The sequence below is a fragment of the Anabas testudineus genome, chromosome 1, assembly GCF_900324465.2.
Source record: "Anabas testudineus chromosome 1, fAnaTes1.2, whole genome shotgun sequence".
Classification (NCBI taxonomy): Eukaryota; Metazoa; Chordata; class Actinopteri; order Anabantiformes; family Anabantidae; genus Anabas; species Anabas testudineus.
In genome coordinates, this window is record NC_046610.1 from 24,951,616 (window position 1) to 24,976,566 (window position 24,951).

At 40.6% G+C, this 24,951-nt stretch overlaps 1 protein-coding gene across 1 annotated transcript in view; it reads left to right on the forward strand.

Moving 5' to 3' along the window:
* The first annotated feature begins 5,485 nt into the window (after positions 1-5,485).
* sorcs3 (sortilin related VPS10 domain containing receptor 3) overlaps positions 5,486-24,951 on the forward strand; it is a 189,500-nt gene continuing 170,034 nt past the window's right edge. Inside the window, exon 1 of the mRNA XM_026358764.1 lies at positions 5,486-6,172. Within this exon, the coding sequence (XP_026214549.1) occupies positions 5,486-6,172 (687 nt within the window). The remainder of the gene's footprint in view (positions 6,173-24,951) is intronic.

Genomic DNA, 24,951 nt, shown 5'->3' on the forward strand with positions numbered 1-24,951 from the left:
AGAATTTCTGTACGTCAGCTGTAACTTTATAGAAGTTGAATGATGCAACAGGACAATGAAGAGAGCCACACACATGAGAAATGAATATGGCAGAGCTAAAGCAGTTCTTCCTGAAAGAATGGGCTAAAATTCCTCCTGAACTATGTGCCGGTCTGATCCACAGCTACAGGAATTGCCTAGTTGGGGGGTCAAGCAGTTATTAAATAGCACTGTGAGGTTTTTATGGTTGTTCTTCATAAAGATAAATCAGATTTTTTGTGTTATTATTTTAGGCACATCATATTTGTTTATACTATTGACTTCGATGATGATCAGATCATGTTTTATGACAAATTATTGCAGAAAACCACAAAATTCCAAAAGGTTCACTTTTTTTTTTTTGCCACGTATTATGACATGTGTGCCTTAAATGTTCTGTTACAATGCATTATATAAGTTGCCAGGTTGGGAGGCACCAATTTGGATCCCTTCAAGACAGAACCAGGCATAATGCTAATTTAATTATATGTACTGATAGTTTACAGCTTGTGTACCTTATCTCTCATGTTGCATATGAATGAAATTCATATCATGAACTTTAGTGAGTGCTGTCTTCAAAAGATCAAAATAATAAGGGAAGCTGGAGTTGTATATTTAAAATAGGAAATGTTTCTTATTTACCTCAGAGTCTGTAGCACTATACAGAAGGATGAAGCTGTGAACACACCTACGCTCAGGCAAAGCTCGTCAGTACATACAGACAAGCTTTTCTTATACTTAGTCTTTTGGTGGCATAACACAATGACGTGCCTCAATCTGGCTGCCTGAAAAAATGCCTTCTCTAAATACACACATGTTATCTTTAAGAGACTGTGCTCTGTAATTGAGTTACTGGCTTTCAAAGCACTCTGTTAACATTGTTGGAAGCAGTGCAGCTCTTTTCCCTTTTTACATCCTGACTAGGCTGCTGACTAGTTGACTGTTTGACTGAGAATGAGACAGTGCTGCTGTGAATATTGGTTGTAAAATGCTAATATTTTTCAGAAGAGTGGTAGTCTAATGCCTTTTCAACAGTTTTCAATAGTGGACACAATATCTCAAGAACACACCACATAGATTTTGGTGGTCAAAGGTCACTGTGACCTCACATCCATCCATTTTGGTGAATACGATAACACAGGGTGAATGATTTTGGATGGTCAAATCTAATGTATGTCCTGTTATTATCAACCCATTTTCTCAGAAATGCCTTGAGGGAAGTGTACATGAAGAAATCATAAGATATTGAATGGCTTGTGGTAGGTACAGACTTTGCTTCGAACACTATTATCTAATAGTTGAGCCATGAAATAGAGTCCCATTGTTTCTGTCTCTGTTAGGTTATCAATGTTTGTCTTGGGTGGGAATCAAGCTGGCCATTTCACCGCCGCAGTGTTTCTTTACTTTAATGTGGCCAGTAGTTTGAAAAAAAAAAAAAGGATTATTAATTTTTGTTATGTTGAGAAATGCAATATAGAGAAAAATGAAAATGCAATGATGAATAAAATATGAACAATACACATTCTGCTTTATTCACACTGGTCCTTACACAAGCAGAAAGTAACTCAACATTATTGTAGTGTCTTTAATGAATGCCGAACAATGACGCATTGTTGCTTTTACAATCATTAACTCCCACTAACTCTTACATCACATAAACAAAATGGAATGTATGATATTCACGGCTAATGTTCTTCATACTCAAATCATCTTTTTTTGAATGAAATGCTAATATAATGTCATACTTCTTTGTTCTAAAGTTTCCAGCTGCCTCACTGCAGGAAGGTAAAAGGGCAGGGTCACCTACAGATCAGCACCTCTGGTTCAGGGAGGAATTAAATGTCTTAACAAGGACACTTCCTTCCGGTAAAGTCTCCAAGCAGTACTTCTACTACTTCCACTTTCCAAAATACATCTTACTTGGATGTTGATTGATTTGAAAAATTCCATCTGACTGATTGTTAAAAGGGATTAATAATTTCCACTCCATTAGTAAGCCATGCTAATTGATGAATGGCAGCGTCACAAGAAAAGAGAAGTTCCATTCACTTTCATTAAATCCTCATTACATGTCTCGATCTGAAATAATCCAGTCCTTCCATTCAGTCCCTGTCTCTGTGTGGATCCGAGTCCTTAGAGGTTTTCTTGGGTGGCGACCTGCCTGGACATTTCAAAGTTAAGAGTTTGGAAAGTGTTTCTGAACCATTTCAGCTGGACCTCTGTTGAAATATGTGTGTTTTCTTTCTTCTCTAGAGGTTTTTGATTGTTTTGTTTTTTTTTGGAAAATATATTCTCATTGTGAATTTGATGGCAGCAACATGTTTCAAAGAAAGTTGCAGCAGAGGCAACAAATAAGTGGAAAGTTAATGCTAAACACAAAACACCTGGTGGAAACATCTCACAGCTGAAGGTCAGTATCATGACTTTCAAATAGAAGACTGGAACACACAGTTGAACATGCTGTCTTTAATGCCACTGCTGAGTCACACAGAACAAAGACACAAGTCAAACTCTTATATAGTTGGTTATTGTAAGGTAAACTGAATGTGATTGGATGATTGATCAACAGAAGTTCAAATCTATGGGATAATTAAATTATCTACATCATACAAGAATCAAAATATATAAACTAATACATAAACTGATCCTAAAATAGCAAAATGGGTCAGAATAATACAATTAATTAAGTTATACTGTGTCATTATACTGTGTTTGACTAAAAAAAAAAAAAATCTCATAGAAAGTGTGGTTCACCACCCTGTAAAAATAGATCCACAACTTATTTAGTTTGCCCTATTTGGGCATTTCATCATCTGCAGATCATAATCTCATTAAACGACTGAGAGAATGCAGAGCAATGAAGGGACAACGCAGAAAACCAGTGGCGAATGACTATGATCACCAGGCCCTCAGACAGCACTTCATCAAAAACAGACATGTTTCTGTAGTGGAAATAAGTGTAGACGTTTAGGAACATCTCTTTAAAAAAACACTGTCAGTAAACATGGTCCGTTGCTTCACTTAGCTTAGTATAAAAACTGAAATCAAAAGACCAGCTTTGCCTATAAGCACCTTTAAAGGTGTTAATTAAAGTGTGTTGTGGGAGTGTTTTTTGCTGCAAGTGCACCGGTTTTCTGTATAAGCTTCACATTTAATGTGCAGATGTCAGGCTGGTAGGGATCTTGTGATGTCATTTTAGGACAGCTAGGAATCGGTCGGCAAGCAGTCCACAAACTGCAGGGTCATGCTTCAGTTCCTGGTTTTTTCTGGTCATATACTGAAGCGTCCTTGAGTAAGACACTGAAGCTTCTCAATGAGTAAGTTGTATAAAAGCATTTGCCAAATGACATTACTTCACAATAAACCAGTGAAGAAGCAAATAAGCAAAATGTGGATCTATTCCCCGAAACTGGAGCCAGTGTTTTGTAACCATCACACTAGGACGGAAGTTCAACTAAAAGCTGATCAGATGTATATATTTGAATTGATTTTACTAGCGTAAAGACCTACGATGTTAATTTCTTCTCAGGTAAAAAGCTAAAGAAGATTGTAAAAACTCATTTTACCTTGTAGAAATATGTTCTATTTTTATGACCCGTTTTATGACCCTTTCAAATTTATTTTACAAGCTGGCTCGCTGGATGGGAACGTCTTGCCAGCGTAGCTTTGTGGCTACAGAAATTCAACAAACGCAGTTGTCACACCTTGAGGCCCTTTAAATGGGGTGCCTCTAACGACTTTTGTCCTGGCTGAGACACTTTGGATGAAATGTACATGTCAGCTTTGTGGAATACAGAGGAATCAGATTACTCATCACAGTGATGCTAGGATGTTTTTGTTTTTTTTTTTACACAAGAGCATATCTGGTTGCTCTGCAGCTGGAGTTGGAAATCCACCAAACTGTCTTTTTCACACAGATATGATTTGTAAATTTGTTGAAATTCACACAGATTCCCCTGAGTATCCCCTGATGGGCAATTTGTGGGCAGTCAAATTGATGGACAAGGGCACAAGGAGTTCGATCGCTAATGAATAACCTCGCTGCGCTGAGCCACACACACACTCAAACACCCGCTCACAACGTAGCAGTACAAACACGCGTTTCTGGCTTTTATATAGCAGAACGGCGGCAGTGTGTCCCTCCAGTCCCCCTCCCCTCTTCCTTCTCTCTCTCTCTCTCTCTATCTCTCTCTCATATGCCTCTAGGCACTGCCTTATTTCCCTCCAAGGAGTGGTGCAACTACCTGCCAATTCTTCCCAATCCATCAGTGAGAGTTCTGCCCTGCTTCACGAGAGCCAGCGCTGCTTTTTGTTTTTTTTCTCTTTGCCACCACAAAGAAGCTTCTTCTTCATTCTTCACATTATGTTGAGTTTGGTATCAGAGAGAGACATTGATAAATTAAACAATTATAATATAAGTGACCAGAGGAAGCAGCTGGTTGCTGGATGGAAGGAGTAATAGTAATAATAATAATAATAATAATCAATGAGATTTAGTCAGGATCATTGGGAGCTTAGTTTTCTCCGTATGCTGAACCATTTGATTGATCATGTACAGATGTAATGACACAGCTCTACCTGACTGAGCCATCTGAAGTACCTGGTTGAAAACTGTTAAGGCTCCAACCCCCAGGGGGCATTTTGCTGTTTTTCTTTTTTACAAAGGTTTCCAAAGTGTGAAGTTTATGTGCAGTATATCAGGACAGTGTAAAATGTAGTCATCAAATAAATGCATGGACAACAAAATGACACAAACATGCAGCTTCACATGACATTCATAACACTTTATTTCATGAGATTTGATCAAATAAAATAAATGTGTGGACATTAAAATGAAACTGTTGACAGCAGTTAATGAGAAATGCTTCTCTTGTGTTTGATCAAGAGAAAACGTGGACTCAGAGCCCAGAAAACTGCTCTGATGTCAGCGCGTCTGAGCTGAGATATATCCACTGTAACTGAGTCATTCATTAGACAAAAAAACCACAGTTATACAACAAAACTGCATCACAACACTTTGGATACAGTATTTGTAAGTAACATGTAGAATAGTTCTGACATTTAAAAATAAATCCTACTGTGTGCCATGCATGGACTCTTTTGCATGGCTAAGATCTAAAGTACTTCAAACAGAAAGAACAGGAGGAGACTCAGTACCACGGACAGCTCCTCTCTCTCTCTCTCTCTCTCTCTCTCTCTCCCTCTCTCTCTCTCTCACTATCTCTTCCGGGCGCACACTCGGCAGCTGGCTGCAATACAGCTCCTCCCTCCTGTGTGGTGGCTTTCCTGACCAAAGATCCTTGGACGTGAACAGTTTCACTGAAGAGCACTTTTCTCTCCCCCCCCCCTCCCCAAACAACCAGACGGACACTCGAGGCGTCATTTATTCCATATCGACCTGAGAGAAGGGAGTTAAGGTGTCGGATAAGGTCTGTAACGGTCCTTCACCCCCAAATCTCTGTCAGCGATGGAGACTTGGGCTGGCTTCTGCCCAGGCTTGCACTTATCTCTGGGTATCTGGGTGATCATAACCGCTCATACCCTACAAAATGCCAAGTCGGAGATAACGTGCGCATCTTGCCCGTCGCCTGTTCAACTCCACTTGGAGGAATTACAGCTGGGGTTGCGCACTGACCCCACAAAGGAGCCGAGCACCCTAGAAAACATCCGAGTAGAGTTTAGGGAACTCGGGGTTACCGGCCAAAATACTGGAGTGGACGACGACCATGAGACAGGCGTTTCTGCAGAGGACGTCCCCCTGTTCTCAGAAGATGTCAGTTTGGATGGAGTTAGTACAAAGGAACATACACCGGGGTCCAGTGAGGAAAGTCGCCGCGGCAGTCAGGAGGACGAAGAGCCCGAGATGCGCGAGGATGCCGCGCTCCACAGAGCGAAGAGAAGCGGTCCTGAGTTTGCAGAGTTCAGCGAGAGCGGGTGGACCGGCCGGACCGGCGTGGATGCGGGCGCTCCAGATGATCGGGGCTCGTTATTAGACGGGCACAGGCAGGGCAGGTCCGAGTTCAGATGGAACAGGGATGAAGGGAGAGGGAATACACGGCAGGATGAGCCCAAGATCACCAGCAGCACTTTCGCTCTGACAGGGGACTCTGCGCACAACCATGCGGTGGTCTACTGGTCAGGGCAGAACAGCAGCGTAAGTAACTGTGGCTTATTACCACTGTATTACTGTTATTAATATTGTTAGGATTCCCTCAGCCTTTCACCAATCCGCAATTTCCTTGAACTCTTCTCAGCAGCTGGCTGAATAAAGTCCGTGACGCACAGAGCACAGACTTTGTGCTGCTGAGTTCACTGTTAACAGGTGCACTGGAAGCTACAGATGCGCACCGACGCACACTGCTCCCTAAATGCCAGACTTGTGCAGCGACTGTGAATTGTGTTCGGCTGCGACCTTTGACTCTCTCTGCAATTATGCACGAACCTCCTCCACCCCCCCCCCCCCCCCCCCCCACCCCCGGCTCTGTTGTAGCATTTACTTAGTTGTTTAGTGACATTATCCGAACCCTGCCTCTTGTATCATTACATGGTGATGAGTTTCATTTGGGTTTGTAGTGATTTATATTCTTAGTGGGAAAAATATTTATGATTTATTTTAGGCAAATATGAGAAATGCTAATGCATGATTCATTCCTCCCCACTGATGCGAGATTCTTCATTCAGATTAATTGACTGGGGAAAGAGGGAGTCATAAATTATTCCACACTCTCCAATAAGCTTTTAAATTCTTTAGATTATGGATATTTCCTCCGCACAACTCCACTTCCTTCTTTTAAATTCTCGGGTTGACTAAACTGAACACTCACAAACTGTAAATGAATTCGGATGCCTTCACTGTTAGAGACCCGCTTATCCTTCAAATGTGCAGCAGCAGGTGATGGCCACCAACATGCGACTCCGTCTTTGAATTACAAATAAAAAAAGGGTGTCCTCCCACGATGCATTACCACGGACTTTCCAAAGGGGGGTGTTCAGTGTTTGGAGGTTCAGTCTTACCTCCATCTGTATTATCACCAAGGAGGAGATGTGTGCCTCCCCGCAACAATGATGCGTAATGACGTGGAAGCATTAAATGCTGCTCTTTATTGTGTATTACTTTTATTCCAAACAACTGATGGTCAACATGATTATTTCAGAACATTTATTTTCTCAAACAATAAAAATCCATCCACAGTGCTTTAATATTCTGAAAGTTCCCCTGCTCTGTATGTGAAGGAGGGCACAGTGCAGTCCTTTGGGTGTCACAACATAAGCATACAGGTCAAAGACAGAGGGCAACCTGCTGCCATAACGTGTAAATCTTTGCAACAGCAGTAAGTAGTTCTCACAGTACCACTTACTGGTCTCTAATGTGACACAGACCGCGTTGAATCCTGTTTTGTTTTCAAAATGGATGAAAACCCTGCCCCTCTTAGAAAAGAGGGCCCTCATAGGAAGGGAATAATGAGACAAAATGAATCAAAGTCATTTACACAGCCGTGTAAGCTTACAGGGAGCCGATGGGCTCCTCTTTGTGGTTTCACTAGCTTAATTTGTTGTTGTGGCTGCTCCACTCATTTTATTCCATTTGGAAAAAGGAAAAAAGAGAATCCCACATATTCAGTCTTGTCTGAGCTGATTATGACACGGTGCATGAACTTGTTTTTTAACCCGCAGTGAAGACTGAGGCACTGTGAGGGGAACATGTTTGCGTGAGCGCGCATGTGTGTGAGTGTGCGCTGGATGGAGAGGGTGAAGAGGTTACTGTGTGCTCCGCTGCCCCTCAGCTTTAAATCTTTCATAATTATCCTGACGACTCGGGCCTCTATTTCAAAGTCTTCTGTCTCTGTAGTAAAAAAAAAAAAAAAAGAAAATCAGGCCTCAAGAGCATTCACAAGAGGGGAAATCTGCTGTTTAATCTTCAATGGCCATTGGACATTGGATGGGCTGCTTGAAGAGGCAGGTTAAACATGAAGTCCTCTAACTTGACTGCAGCAGAAGTTAAGTAAGAGTAAGAGGCTGGCTAACGGAACTACTAGTTGGTTGGATGGATGGCCTGCTCAGTTCGGCCACCTTAATCTTGACTGTCTATTCACTGTCCTTTGTGTACCCTTTGTGGGCTCCGTCTTTATTCATCTGACTTTACAGAGACTGACTGTCCTCACCAGCAAAAAACAGCAACTGTTTGGTTAAACACTTAAAACCACCTGAGATATTGTGTTTGTCTTGTGGCTAAGACATAAAACAACCACAACACTCCTAGTTTTACTTCAGTAGTTCTATGTGTGTCTTTATAATGTCAAATATTGAATTATTGCAAAAATGCCCAAAAAATACACTGTCCGTCCAAAAAAAAAGTCACCACCTGGATTTAACTAAGCAAATGGGTAAGAGCCTCCCAATGGATAATTACTGCATGAATGATTATTAATATGATTACAGCTGGCAACAAGTTATTGAACCCGAACTGAAGCAGTGAGTAGCTTCTCATTTCTTAAACAACCATGTCTGAAGACACATCCTGTGGTCATGGAAAAAGATGTTAATCTGTTTCAGAAGGGTCAAATTATTGACATGAATCAAGGAAAGAAAACATCTACAGAGATTGATGAAACTACTAAAACTGGTTTAAGAACTGTCCAATGGAAGAAGGTCATGTGATCTGATCAGTCCAGATTTATCCTGTTCCAGAGTGATGGTGCATCAGGGTAAGAAGAGAGGCAGGTGAAGTGATGCACCCATCATGCCTAGTGTCTACTGTACAAGCCTGTGGGGGCAGTGCTATGATCTGGGGCTGCTGCAGTTGGTCATATCAAGGTTCAGATACGTTATGTGTCCGAGGAATGAGGTCAGCTCAGCTATACTGAATGACCAGGTTATTATATCAATAGATTTTATCTTTCCTGATGACACGGACATATTCAAAAAAGATAATACCAGGATTCATCAGGCTCAAATTGTGAAAGAGTGGTTCAGGGAGCATGACACATCACTTTCACACATGGATTGTTCACCACAGAGTCCAGACCTTAACCCCATTGAGAGATCTTTGTGAAAAATTAATGCAACTCTGGACGGGAATAAATGCTGTAATGTTGCAGAAGCCGTAATTAAAGTTAAAGGCGGTCCAACAAAATATATAATATAGAGTGTGTGATTTTTCTTTTTGGATGGCCGGTGAATATATGTATATATCTACAAAAGCCACCATCTTTAATTGATGAGTTGTTGATTTTTACTGTGGCCTCATTTAAATAATTCTCTGAGGATCAATGACAGCAATGATCACATTATTAGCTGTTATCAGATGTATTAATCATCTTGACATCCCTTTTTGCACCCCACCTCCTACTGTACTAACTATCACTGTTGGTTTCTTATAACTTTGGAAAAAAAAAGTAATGGTCGAAATTTTAATCATGTTAATAAATCATGGAAATTTGGTTTGTGATCAGAGGTAGAAACGGTTCTTTGTGGCACACATCATGAGCAGCACCTACACTTTGGTGTGTCTGTCTCTGTGTCCTCAAGATTTCTTTTAACCTTGACCCAGTCTTCCATAAACCTTAATCATGTACTGCTTCTTTTAAACATGACAGCAGCTGTTCCTTAACCTTGTACAAGCAGCCTGTTAATTATGACCATGATCAATCTAAGACCATGTAGACTTACACTGACAACTGAGGCCACTCTATGTTTCAGTGTATCCTGTCCTACTATGGACTGCAAACCATGACTGTAGTTCTTTTAACCATTTTGTAAACGTAACCAAGAACTCTACCCAAGACCTGACGAAGACATGCTTTTAAACAATAACCACATTGACATTTTATTTTGGTAGAATACCTAGATTTTGATGCACTGGTTTGACAGATGGCCATCATTGGTTCTACAGTACGTAAACCTTCACCAAATTCCGGTAGACCATTGGGTTGAATGCCCCTGGTTTCAACCATAAAGTCGCAAACCTCTTTGCTTTAGAGACATCCCCACAGTGTAATTTCATCCACATTGGTCAGCTGTGTCTTGTACTGTCACTACCTCTGGGAGGACTTGACGCTGTTGTGCAATCCCTGGGGGTGGGAAACGGTGTGTCCTGTGAGGCATTAGCCTTGTGTAGATGTGTACATCTACACAAGGCTAATGCACTCCCACTGTCTCTCTGTACCTGTCCAACTTGCTGCCTCTGCCCTCACCACCGTACCGCTGTTTCTCTCTGTCTGTCATTATATGTGTCTTCATGTCTCTGCCTCAGGCTTGTGCAGGTTATCTCGAAACCTTAACCTTAGATATTAACTGGGAATGTAGAGGCAGCAATGTTGAAACTAAGTGTCATTTATAATATTCATGGGCATAATTTCAATGAAGCATCCCTACAGCAAAGTGACAAGTTCTTTCCTGAAGTATCTTTGAGGCTCTGTAGCCACCACACTCTCAGCAGTCATGAGGATAATGGCATTGTGACAGACAGCTTGAATACAAAATGGATAGCTTTAGCAGTGCCTCTCTTAATGTGATCTTGAAACATTCATGTCTTCCAAGGGAACCTTGAGATTTCTTCCCAACAACATAATCACAATGAATTCGTCTATATGAATATGTTTAGGCGGAGTGTTACCATAAATATCACAATATTTAGTGTGTCAGCTTTTTCAGCTGATCAGCGCCACGTTTTCAGTCCTTGATGTTGCACATGGTGCTGTCTTTGTTGTTGTCCATCCATTGGTGCTCCGAGTGAAATTAGCATAAGACGAAGTGAGATCAACTCAAGTTTTCTTTGTAGTCTTAAGAACTCACGCGGAGGCAGGTCAGCCATATCTGGCAAGGCATCAATGGCGCCGACTGTGTGTGGTTTGAATTTCCCGAATCTCTCTCGAGAACCGGATGAACACATGCAGACTCCTGTGAGCGGCATTTGAGGATGGAAATGTCATGCAGGAAACACACACACACGCACACGCACACACACACACACACACACACACACACACACACACACACACACACACACACACACACACACACACACACACACACATATGTTCCACGCATGTTCTCAGAAACTTGGGAGCAGACAAACAAGTCCTGTTTTGAAAGAATTCAGCCTCCTGCACCAATGCTGTTGTAGAATACTCCATCAACCTGATCGGCTGCTATTCGCATGCTATGGTCATCGCATGCACCATCCATAGTGTGGCTAGAGTCTGGAGACCCACCAACAAGGACAGAGCCGTGTGCAGCATCCTGAACCACCTTCTCTGCAGTGAGGGAGTGCGATTTAGAATGTAGAGGCGGGTCTTGTTCCTAGTCAATTTCCATCAACCCATCCCACCTCTCAGCCTAAATCACTGAAGGTAATACATTACAAAGTTGGTTCTTCTCTTTTCCCTCTACCCTGGTGGCCCTCTGCTTTGAGGAGGAAAAAGAAGCAGAATATCATAAATAATGCAGCCATTCCAGTGGGCCTCATCTCCCTTACCCTTAACTCTCCTCCCTCCCTCTTCTTCCACTAATTAGTGTCTACAAATTTGTTTCCCTTCCCTTGTTGTTGTTGGGTTTTTTTTTTTCACAGTGGAAGTATGACGCCATGGCAAGAAGCCATGTGCCACAAAACATGAATGGGGAATCTGTCTTGACTGGCCTCCAGAGCAAAACTCTTGGCTGCAGTCCCTGAACAGTCGGGGCTGGGCTCTGGCTCGCTCTTGACCTCCCAATTCCATGCAGTGAGTTTTAAGAGCTGGTTATGTTACTTAATACTTACAGTCTAGATTTCCATATGTTAGGTATGAATAATTTCTGAATTCCTTATTGTGTAGCAGAGATTTTAGTCATGCAGAATAAAAAGCAGCGTTTGCTTACAGGTAAGCACAGCTAACCACATTATTTGAAATGTAACCAGAAAAATACAGTTATACACAGCTATGAAACATCAGCCCATCACAGACATCACAGTTATCAGAAACATCTGGCCCTTATGACTGCATACATTAAAACTCAACTATTTCCTTTTTTACCTGAAATTAACTAGGTCAGCACAATTTCACATTGCATTTAATAACTCCTGTTAAAGGTCACCAGATGCACATAAAAGTGTCACGTAACGCTAAAGCTCTTTTTAGCGCTCATCGAAGAATCCGCCAGCACATTAAGGAAGCCATTCAGGAAGCCATCCAATCAAGATGCATTGCACCAGCTGCTTGCTGCTGTGGCGGCGGCGTGGCACGCATCTCAGATCACATCAAGCAGCTTAAAGCTACGAGAGCACGTGCATAAAAAGAAACCCAGCCTGTGGGATGAGAGCAGCTTTAAGGCTTCGTTCGCCAAACCTAATGGCCTCATTATGCTTCCTGTATGATTGCCACGGTGACTGAGGCGCTGATGGAAGCCACCTTGCTATGACTTCAGAAAGTTGAGCATAATCACACGCTTGGCCACTGATCCTGTTCAGCAGTACAAGTGTGCTGACATTATCTGCGTAAGGGAAAGAGTTTGAGCTAGAGAGAAGTAGTATGTACTGTGAGTACTGTGTATATGTGTTAATTACATTAGTACACCCCAGTGTCAAGTTTTATTTAGATCAATTTCCAGTATATTAAAAGTTTTTGACATGACATGTGACATGCAGACACTATGTGGTATCTCTAAGAAGAGTGTTGTATCTTCTTCCCATTCTCTTCCTCTTGCTGTTTACAGTTTGAATACCTATGGACTGACTTAAGAAATGTTGAGTTGAGCTTCCCAGTCCCAGAGGCACAGCGCATCTTGACCTTATGCACCTTTTTTTTCTCAGCCAAGTGCGATACCTTGTAATATTGATGTCCCCCGCTATTTTCCAAACATGGGTGAGCTGGGAGAGCGGTCAGGCGATGAGCACGTAATAATGCCAGAGCCCAGAGAAGCGATAGATTTCATGCTGTGATTCGCTCTCTCTCTCTGCCTCACCCTTTGTTCACTTTTTCTCTTCCTCTTTGTCCTCCTTCAGCCAGCTCTGTCCCTCGCATGCATTGATATGTATTCACTTTGTCACAGATACACAAAATCATTGCACACGGAGACACATGTTCGCATGCAAGTACAGGGAAGGTTCAAAGTTGCAGGCGTGCACACGCATGTTCACATGAAGAAGAGACGCGCACACGCGTCCCCTCAATCGTTCTCCGTATCACGTCTCACTCTCGGTTGGAGTGAATGCTGTCGAGCCTGGAGGAGGTTGCCATTGATGGAGACTAATGTTGACACATCACACCCCAGGACCTGCAGTCAATTAACACATTGTCTAATTAAAGTGATCTACTGGTTTATCTATGAGAGATTTAAAGTGGCTGTAAAATGGGTCCACGCTGCATTAACTTTACAATCAGGTCTGCTTCTTTATTTCCATTTGGATTTTAATGGTAATAACCTGCTTAAACATCTCCCCATTACCAAACAGATTGTGTAAGCATCTTTCATCAATGGCGGCAGGAGATAGATGCTCATGATTTGGGATTTCTATTTTCTGTTAATGCCCCGCTCAAGCTGTGCAAAATACTCCTGCATCCCATGTACGTGACTAAACTTCTGACGGTCCACAGTATCTGGCGTGGAACTCAGCTTGAAAAGTGCCCTTTAAATAAATCATTCCTCAACTGGCTATAAGTCATTTTTCTCCCCCGAAGGCTTGTGCATACTTCCTTTGAATGAGAACTGCATTTCATTTCTATCAAACACAGTAATTGTCTCTTATTTACCCAGCTTCCATGCTGAAATGCTTTGAAAATTTTAATGATACTGTAAGAGTTGTTCGGACTACTTGATGGTACTAATATGTCTGCCATATAACGTAGAGAGTGAGTGTTCATGGATATCAGTGAATTATTCATCTCTATGCTCCCTTATAGGTGTTTTCTGCGACATTTCAAGTTGGGTCAAGTTTCCTCTCATAATCCTGCAGAAAGTAGAATACAGGCCAAGCTAAAGGTGATGCTAACAATCCCTTTGGTAGGTCAGGGAATAGATAAAGAGGTGGCATGGATGTACTCATACTATATACTGATGAAGGGTACTATATAATGCAAACCAAAAAATATGCCCGTGCTTAAAATTTTATTTTTGATACTTTTGAATAATAACAATTCAGTATGTTTAGAAACCTAAGAGAAATTTGCTAGAATTAAAGCACTATGTTTGCTCAACTTGCAAACCAGGCGTTTTAAATGCAGTCACAAATGCATTTTTGTTGGGAATATAATTGCAACCTTAAACATAGTGACAATATGTTCACTACTAATGTACATGGCAAGTTGTTAAAGAATAAATAACTTTTTTAGCCCTTAAATGTACCCAGGTAATGGATTTTGTCTACAAAAATACCCAATCTACAACATGTTGTTTTCCTTCCTGTCTAAATATCTGATCTTGTAGTAAAACATTCAGTTTTGGGACTACCATATACACTGACCATTCAAAAAAAAGGTCATTATCTGGATTGTATTAAGCAAATAGGTAACGGCCTCCCGTTGGAAAATTACTGCATGGATGATTATGTTTCACCTGTATCAGTGACTGATACTGATGCATTGAGTAGCTTCTCATTTCTTAAACAACCATGTTTAGGAAAGACACATCCTGTAGTCATGGAAAAGATGTTAATCTGTTTCAAAAGGGTCAAATTATCCGGAGTGATGGAGCATCAGGGTAAGAAGAGAGGTGCTGAAGTGACACACCCATCATGCCTAGTGCCTACTGTACAAGCCTGTGGGGGCAGTGCTATGATCTGGGGCTGCTGCAGTTGGTCAGGTCTATGTGCCTAAAGAATGAGGTCAGCTGACTATCTGAATATACTGAATGACCAGGTTATTATATAAATGGATTTTTTCTTCCCTGATGTCAAGGCCATATTCTAAGATGACCAATACCAGGATTCATTCATCAGACTCAAATTGTGAAAGAGTGGTTCAGGGAGTATTACACATCATTTTCACACATTCTGGTAACAAATGTAATGCTTCACTTATTCAAAAAATATCTTCTATCATAACATAATCATAATATGATTACTTGATGATGATTACTGATGTTCCTTATAACACAAACGTTGCATAGGAACATCATCAGTTTTAGACAGGTTTGCAACTTGTGCTTCTATCTTTAGCAAATGTAATTATTGCTACATTGTTTGCTTACCAAATGTTACATGGACAAGAAATTTTCCAAGCGTAGGTTCACATTTTTCCAGTAAAGTGAAGTTTTGCGTTTGCATTTAGTTGATCATATAACCCCAGAAAAAGGTTTTATTTGTAAACAGTCTTGTACAGATATTCAGACTGGTTAAAACTGTTACTAGGTTAGACTCACATTTGAAAACATTTTTTGCAAAGAAGAAGGACTGTAGATGTTGCACATGACTTCTACTATTGCCAGTATGTACAGGAGGAATGATTACAACAAGTAAACCTGTTTAAGCGTTCATATGGGCAACTTGCCCTTTAAAGTGGTTAGAACAATAGAAAGTTCAGTCATCTAAAGGTTCTACATGCTTCTGCTGAAGAAAATTATAACACAAGCTCCAAATTAAACGCGAAGGCTAAGTAAAGATTGTTCTGTCTGTAATTCTTAAGGGGTTGCTGTTTTTCTGGTCACCCTGTTTATATAATATATAATTAATATGTGTGCCAAATAGCATTTGATAAATTACAGTGTGTTGTTTTAAGCTCAAGGATTTTTGACAGTTGGCAACCAGATTCAGCAGACAACAAACTGTTGCCACCTGTAATCACGTAGTTTTGCTAATGCCAAGAGGAATGACGCTAATGCTTTATTGCTGCTAATCAGAGGCTGTCTACTGCCAGTGAAGAGACTATAGGAAATTACATTTTTTCATCTGCGTCACTCCCGTTTGCTGCCATGTATAGCTGCAAAGATTCTAGAAACCGGACTGCAGTTTGTTCACGCTGTCACTATCATTTGTGGTGATAAATGCAAACGCAATGTGTGAATGTGCATGTGCATCAGTGTATAAGAACGGAAAACACATACTGTAGGTGTTAATGTGTGTTGTTGCTAATGAGCGTAAGCTGCCACTAACATATAAAAAACCTAGTGAAGCAAGATGAATTAAGAGCTGTTAGCTTTGGTTTATTTAACCGACTAAGCGAGCACCAGAGGTAGAGCTCAGAAATTTGCAGTCAGTTACTGCCCCAGTGAATAATTCGTTTGCAGCAGCTAAATAACAGCAGAAATACAACACTGTGGCAAAAATTCGGTGTAAACGAATATAATCATCGACAAAGCAAGTCCATAATGAAAAAAGAAAGCGCTGATTTCTCTTCTACCTTACATTAACACCGACAGCTAAATAACCTGTCGTTTTCTTGCCGCTGTAATAAAGTCATCCCCAAGTGGCCCCACTTCGACCCTCGTCGCTCGTTTTCCCACTTCCTGCGTTTGCTACCACACTTAATTCTCAGCGTCTTGAGTTGAGGTGCCGAACACGTGCTGTAATGTTGAGTAATGAGTGGTAACAGGCGTGTAACTAAATAAATACCCTTAGACTGACACTTTTTACATGCTCCAGCTTGCAAGCCACTTTTTGCCTGCGTCAACAGCACAGTGATTTTCTGCAGTGTGGCTTGTCGTGCTGAGAGCAGCACATAAAAGGCAGCATCAACGAGGGCTTGTTCCTTTTCTATGTAAAGCTTCATCACCTTTTTTTGTAGTACTTGTAATGAAGAGAGCCTTTTCATCCTCCACTTTTATTGCTTTGCCATTTGTTGATGAAAACTGCATTTAGTCATCCTAAACCTGGCACCTCCTAGTACATTTTCTGCCCCAAAGTGAAGCTTAGGCCTCCTAAATCCCAATAATTCTGGGTGAAGGTAGCCACAGTGCTGCCCCAGTCCTGTCACAGAGAGACTGATAGTGGCCTCTACAATCAATGGTGCTCACTATCACTCCTGGTGTGTCATATACCTTTAGGCTACATTGAAAATAACAGTAGCAGTGTAGCAGCAATGAGACTTTTTTGTTATGTATTTCCTTCTGGTTTGGGGACAGTATAAACCCACATTTATCCTCCATTTATCTTTTTTTACATTAACAACATATGGAATGTCTGGAATGTGACAGGAATCAGTTGCAGGCCTAAAATATAAATTAGCATTAACAACCAACTATGTATGGACTAGCTTTTTTGTTTTTAATTTTACAATCTACTTTTACTATATGGTACCATCTTGCTGCAGACCACAAGCAGCCATTTTAGCAAAAAAATGCATTTTAGCAAAAAGCTTACGAACATTTAGAATATTACATTACTTCTTTCTTGGAGTGAAAAGTAGAAAATAGTATCTGAAAGTAAAGTGAATATTAGCCTTATAAAATGCCACAAAGTGGCTGGAAACATGATTTATCTTAACGTTCTGTTTGCTGGAGTGTAGGGAATATAATAATATTAATAATATTAATAATAATATAATAATATTAAAACTTTTTACACATATCCTCATCATACGTTTTTGAGGACTCATAGAGCTGTCATCTATCTGTAAGTATTTTTGTGAACCAGTGTACAACACAGAATTTATCCCACCTTCAACACAAGTGTACTTTTGATCCACGGCCTTAGGGCAAAAGTAGACTGCTGGGGGCTCAAAAGTACCACCTGTTAAAAAGAAATATATGTTTTCCTTGCAATTTCTGATGCTTTTTATCTGGCTGCATGTGAGGATAGTACCATGCTTCCAAAGTATTTTATTATATGCATTGTATATAGCATTTAGGCTACAACTAGCCAAAAACACTTTATATTACGGTCCTCAAGTAGGGTCACAGGTAGCTTAAATATAGAACTTAGAAGTGACAAATACTAACATAATACATGTATTTTTAATGTATTAATGGTAAACATTTGTCTTCAAATTTAAATTCAAATAGCAAAACTTTAAGTTGTCTTTTTAAACAAAGGTACATTTCTGTTTATTATTAAAATCAGTTGACTTCAAATACAAATGATATAATTAAATGACTGAATAGTTGCATTTATTAAAATACATGTAAAGCACGTAGTGGGCCAAGTTTAAAAATTTGAGAGTTATTTAAAACAAGACTGCCGAGAGACATAAAGATAAAAGCTCTAGTTTATCAGAGATGTGACAAACAGAAGGGGCATTGTCCTTTCCCTCCATGGTGCTCCCCTGCAGCTTAGACCTTACTATCACAAAAGACAACCACAAACGGTGGGTATGCTTGATGTGGACAAATGTGTCTAAAAGATGTTATATGTCTTCATTTATAAATATGCACTCACAAATAAATATAAATGGCGTTTGCTATTACTTTTGTTGCTGTTTGTTATGAATGAATACAGTTTAAACACTTATATATATATATATATATATATTTCAATATTCAGTATTTTTAATTTCACATTTATCTTACATCTTTGCTACTTTGGCACTCTGCCATGCACTTTGTACTTTGCTGTTGCAGCAATGCAATTTCCCCATAGTGAGACAAATAAAGGTTTTCTTATCTTATCTTAAATCTGTAATCAACCCAACATAAAGTCTTATGCTACATTTTGTGTCTTTTATTGCTTTTGTTTTGTTTTTTCTTCCTCCCACAAGGCACAAATGGTTCCCATTGGCTCACACAGCATGTTAGAGATAGTAGCCATATGCCAAAGTCCTTTTTAATTATCACACATTACCCCAGAGGTGTCACAATATGATAGCAGGAGCATTAGCTCGGTCTCAACCTTTTCAACATAACTATGACTTCAAACTGGACGTCAGTGCAATAGCTTTTATTCTGGCTTCACCAATAAACAACATATAGTGGTAATGTGCCAATATGGTCTGTGCAATTTGGACATGCACACGCATGTGTCAGACAACATGCTTGGGGATTTTGTATTGGCTCTGAATACAAACAGCGTCTGTGTAGTCTGGGTTGACCACGGTTCTCCCTCTCTAACAATGAATATGTTATTGTGTAATGTTCAAAAGTAAGTCAGTTATATAAAATTTAATGAATTATGAATAATGCCCCATTTTCTTCATGCGGCCTGCCCAGACTCTTGCTGTATCAATTATCTTGAAGGGGATAGATCTCATTCCACTCCCCATCTGATTTTAAACACGTCAGTGTAAAGACATAATGGAATTTAAATGAGACCACTCAAAATGAAGCAATGATTTGTTGCATGGAGAGTGCTCTGTAGCAACTTTATTTAATTAATTCTATTCAGTTCAGTGCACTGAATTCTGACTCACCTTTTCCTTTGTTCTACGCATATAGCTCTGGAGTAAGCTATTATATTCATTATGTATCTATACATTCAGCTAGATCCTTCTAGGGCTAATCTTTGTTCTGAACACATTGACACAGAATCTGATATAATAACTGATGGGTTATTAAAGCAACAGAACTGGTTGTTTTCTTGCTCAAGGCATTTATCATTCAAAGACGATATCCCACCGATAAGTGCTGGGAATGCAGATAGGAAAGTGGAGCCTGTGTATGATTATTAACATTCGCCGAGGTAGGGCCACTAGTGAAGGCAACGCTACATCATCTAGACCAGTGAGATGGATGAGGGGAGCGGGGGCTGAGAGAAACTAGGCCTTGCTGGGAACCCACAGAGTAGCAAGAGACTTTGAAGAAACCCAGCCCAGGTAATTATCACGTTGCACCATTTAAATACAAATGAACATGCTTTTTCACAGCAGAAAGCAGTTTAATCAACTGTCTTTGTGTGTGTTTGCGTGTGTGTTTGTTTGTCCTCTGCCTGTTCCTGTCTGTGGTTTTTTTCTTCCTGCCTCTTGGCACCAACACATTTCCTGAAACAGAGCATTGCTTGGACTCAGTCTGTGATTTTTACGTGGAACCGGCTGTTTTTTTTTGTGTTCTTGTCAAACAAGTGTTCCTCTCAGTCCACTGCTGGGTTCCCCCCACCGGCAGCCTGGCGCAGCATCCAGCCTGTAGTGAAGGAGGCTGACTCGTCCTGTCATTCCTGTGGTCCCACTTTTGCCGCCCGCCTGCCTTCTGGCTGCTCTGTAGGCAGTGCCTTTGTCCATCACTAGAGGGAGTGGGTAATCCAAAATAATGAAATGTAATATGAGCTGCAGGACAGGAGGACAGGGGGAGAGAAGTAGAGCGAGAGATCACTGATTATTCATTACCCTTACTTTACAGCTGTACGGTGCACAGCTTCAGTGCATGCTGTAATGAAACAGTGAATATGCTGCTTGTTTCACATGTTAGTGTTGCTTTATGGAGGCAACGACTGTCATGCTATTTGGCAGATATTAATATTGTGTGATTGTGATTGAAGTTAATAGATATCAGCTTTACTCTGTGTTTGGTTTGCCTTTATGCGTCTGCGTGTGATAAAAGAGGGCACTGGCTAGGCACCGGAGTCAGATAGAAGAATGGAAACATGACAGCACAGACATACGGAGTGATAAGGAGACACAGCCACTCTCTCGGCCCCTCGCTAGTTCGTTACATGCTAAATATTACAGCAAATTTCTAGAAGCATCTTAAATCTGTTCCCTCTCTTCCTCACAAGTCCATCAGACTCTGCCCCTCTCTCCCAGCTGCAGCCTGAGCCTGTTCGCTGCCCTTTCACAGCTCGCTTGCCACACATGAAAATGTTTATGTGGCTGTAATTGAATTTAGAGCTACACGGTTTACCAGATAGAAAAGCATTTGTAGAGCACGCTGCTACAAGAGAGATAATCCTGCTAGTAAAGATTCTTCGCTTCTGCAGCCTATCTCTGCATTTAAGGAGCTTTAGTTTTAGCCATCACTGGGAGAGGGGGCGAAGCCAAGTCTTAGCAGTGCTGTGCCTGGGGATACTGTGGTCACGGAGTGGCATATGATTTCACTGTGTCGTTTCATTCATTTTCCCTAAAGAGAGAGGTGTGTCAGCAAACCTTCAGCATTTTGCCCTGCTGGTTATGACAGTGTTGGCTAGTCTGTCCATCTGTTGGTCTGTTTGTTTGGCTAAAACCTTTGCCCAGGGCATGACATCCTAACAGATGGACTTAGCAATCTGTGCACATTCATTCTTCCCAGAGGATAAACCCTTTCACTGTAGGCCTACACCGTAGGGTTTTCAGTTGTGCCATCCCTGGGTCAAAATGTCATCAACATTTCATGCAAGATATCTTACAATGCTGTAGCCTGAAAAGACGTAATAACTTTGGGGTTCTTTTAGCTTTGCTTTTTTGAAGAAAAGAAATCAAACTAAACAAAAACGGGTTTTTTTCAAACCTTTATGAACACACAAAGAACAATGTTGCTTTTGGTTAAACACAGTAAAAATAGTAAAGTAAAACAAAAAACAGTCTAACTATCTAGACCCTCATTAAACATGTTGGCCCTACTCCCCCTGCACTCTTCTAGATTGTCCTGTCCTATTTCCCCGTGTAACATGAATGCTTGTGTCTGACTTTGGGCCCTCTCCTCTGCGCCTTATACCACATTTGCGTCAGTTTACAGTTTTTTCTAAAACAAACAAGCAAATTCTTAGTAGAAAAAATGACTCTATTTTCACCCAAATAGAGTACAAATAGGGAGACATTGTTTTTGTCCAAACCTGACTGTCTGAGAGTATGTTGGTTATAACATACAGACATTAGCGACAAACACTCCACTGTACATTCATTCTATTCTAACCATCGGTTGGGTGACTGTATTTTCTTGAGACAGTTGGTGGCAAGAGAAGCACATATAGCGGTCAGACCGGAGACAAAGTTTTGGTGGGGCCCCAGATGTGGAATTTACCACTTGATTGTCTGTGGACTGTTTTATTTTGAAAGATTTATTTTAAGATCTTCGTGCTTTGCTTTGCTTAGCAACACATGACAGAGAGTGACAGGAAAGGAGAAAGAGAGATAGGATGATGTGACGGGGGGTCACATTTGACTTTCAAACACACACACACACACACACACACACACACACACACACACCATAATGACTCAGTCACACTACAGCAACAAGTTCTTCCTTTAGGTTTCAGGTGTACTGCTGTTCTCTTAACATTTTGTATATATTTCTTTCTGTGTCGCTCTATCTACATGGTGCATATACATAAAACCATGTAGAAATGGGTCATAATGGAATAATATTGGCATATTTTGTTCAGTGTCATGACCATTCTCTGTGGATAAAATGTCAATACAGAAATGCACACAGACTTCCAGTATATTCCTGTGATATTACCTCTCATGTCATCACCATGCCAACCAAGACGTGCATGAATATCCCCAGCAACTTGAGACAGCTGGATTGTCAACACAAGTTCAAAGGTCAGAGGAAGCGGCAGTTACAAAACACCCCCCTCCCCCATTCTCCTCTGCCTCACCCTCTCAGTCTTTGCTCACCAAGCTTTACAGTTCTGATTGGAGTGGAGACAGGTGGGTCAAACCAATTAATTACACATAAAGGGAAGAGTCTCCAGTCAGTGGAAGGAAAACAATCTAATACTTTATTCTGTAAGTTTGTACAAGCACTGCAAATAAGTTGTGCATGGAAATTATAATAATCTAAATTAAAATCTTCTCTGTTATTCCGTTTGGTAATAGAGCTATTTCATTTCTCAGTACAGTTAACGCATAATTTCATTCTTTCCAGTCATGGTAATATCTTGAAATGAACTGAATTACTACAGCACATCCACAAACATGTTCAGAATAGAGACTAAATGAGGATCAAACAGTGCCAATAGCAAATGCACATTTTTGCATTTTAGTCAAATGAGTTGGTAGCCTATCAAACATTTTGCTCTCATGCCAGTTTAGCTGCAAATTCACTGAGTGTTTTCCAACCTATGCATACACATACTGTACACACACCGTGCCAAACACACATATCTATATAAAAAAGCATCACTACTTGATATTTTCTTATCAGCTGGATATCAAAGAGCCTTGATCCATAACAGCCTATATTCCTGCTGGCGCCTGGGTCTGAATGGGGGCCAGGAGGAGGGGGTGGGCTTGTAGGGGGCTTGGGGGGAGTTTGAGGAATCCATTTGAAAGAATCTGAATACACAGGAGTCCAGGGAGCATCATTTTTTGCTCTGCTGCATCGAGCCATCATGGAGTGGGTAATTCAGCCGAGTGGAAAGTGTTCTATCAGGAGGCAGACAAAGAGCGTGCCAACATGCCATCTCCCACTCATACTCAAACCTTAGATGCAACATTGAGACGAGATTATAGATAATTACAGCAGAAGCGTGACTGAAAGCACTCTGAAATAAGTACAAAGCGAATGCAGGAATGTCTAATACCTGTTGTTATCCACAGATTGACAACTCTATAGTCGACTCTATCTTTTTATGTAAAGTTTTCCATATTTTTGTGCACGTGTGCAATATAGATTTTTTTTTTTTGAGCAAAACTCTATGTGAAGGTAAGGGTGCACATGTACGCTTGCTGTGGATGTGCAGAGTATAAGGTTTTTTGATTTAGATTTTTTCGCTGCATTGGCTGAGTGTGAATAATCAGCATTTAGATGTGACAGCTATTCTAGATGGACTGGACTGTCATGCTGCTGAATTCCCTGGGAAATGTAAAAGAGAGAAAGTAGTGTCACACAGTGACGTGGATAGTTCTACCCCTAAAGGGAGCCCAACTTCCCCAACCAACAATACACAGAAATTCACATTCTTTATTATGACTTTCAGTATGGTGTTTCTGTAAGGTTCATGTACATTACTTGAGCGTTTCCATTTCATGCCAGTTTATAGTCAACTATATTTCAGAGGGAAATGTGCTTGGCGCTCCACCACATTTATTTGAGACCTGCATTTTTGCTTTTAACTTTAAAAAAGATTGCACCGCATGCATTACATATGGACACTGGGGTTTGTCAGACAATTTGAAGACTGCAATGCCAGTACAATAGGTGTTCAAATTCACAGCCAATCATACCGCAATAAAAAGTAAAAAAAAAATTATAATAATTTTTGATATTACACTAATATTTTTCTAAAAATCTAACAAAGAACCTAAATATTATAATAGAATTACCATAGTCTAATGCCTCATCTAGTCTACCAGCTAATGTCCACTCTAACAACCAATTTCTGCCATGTGAACAGATTCCAAAAAGCCCAAGCGGTGGCATATGTTTCCCCAAATTAAGGGCCTGTTAGAGCGTGTGAATTGGCTGTGCTCTTGGCAACTCCCCAGATGGACGGAGATTTCCCCAAGGATAGGAACTTTAACTATCTCGTCAGCTTCTCCACCTCTTCAGCTCCTCCAAGGGTCCTTCTGTCTATTATAGATATCATGGTCTCACTATGTGACCTTGAGAGTGTATCTCTTTCTCCATTAGCTGCGTATAATATTCTCTTCTATCAGTCCTAAAAAGGGTGCTGGATACACCTCGGGGAATGTGGCATTTCACCCTCATTGGAGGGCGAAATTTCACATTTCAAAATCAGTCTTTAGAGGAACATTTAGGTTACTCACGAGGTAGAGAAAACACCTCTTCCCTTAATAGAGATTTGAATGAAATTAGCTTTTTTCGAAACACTGACATCAAGAATAGAGTTAATATGTGGTTGATGAATCCAGCCTTGCTTCTGGCACTTTGGGACGATCACTTTTTGCGATCAAGACTGCCTAAAAATGAGAATCACTCCAGAAGCCATGGTTCTTATAGCAATTAAAAACAAAGCATTTGTTCTTTAATAGTCTAATATTAAACTCTGAGAGGTAAAACCATGACATACATTTGCATCAGCCCTGTGGGAGGCAATTAGAAGTCTGCTTCTCTTTTAGATTCATGGTCATTCACATGCACTCTGAAGTGATTTATTGATATATACAAACAAACGGTGTAAATCTTGATTAGTAAACAGCCTGTGTGGTGATGGCGTCTGGAAACTCCCAGTGTGGATGGTGCATGGCAGAGCTCCTCCGGCCATTTCTCTTTAGG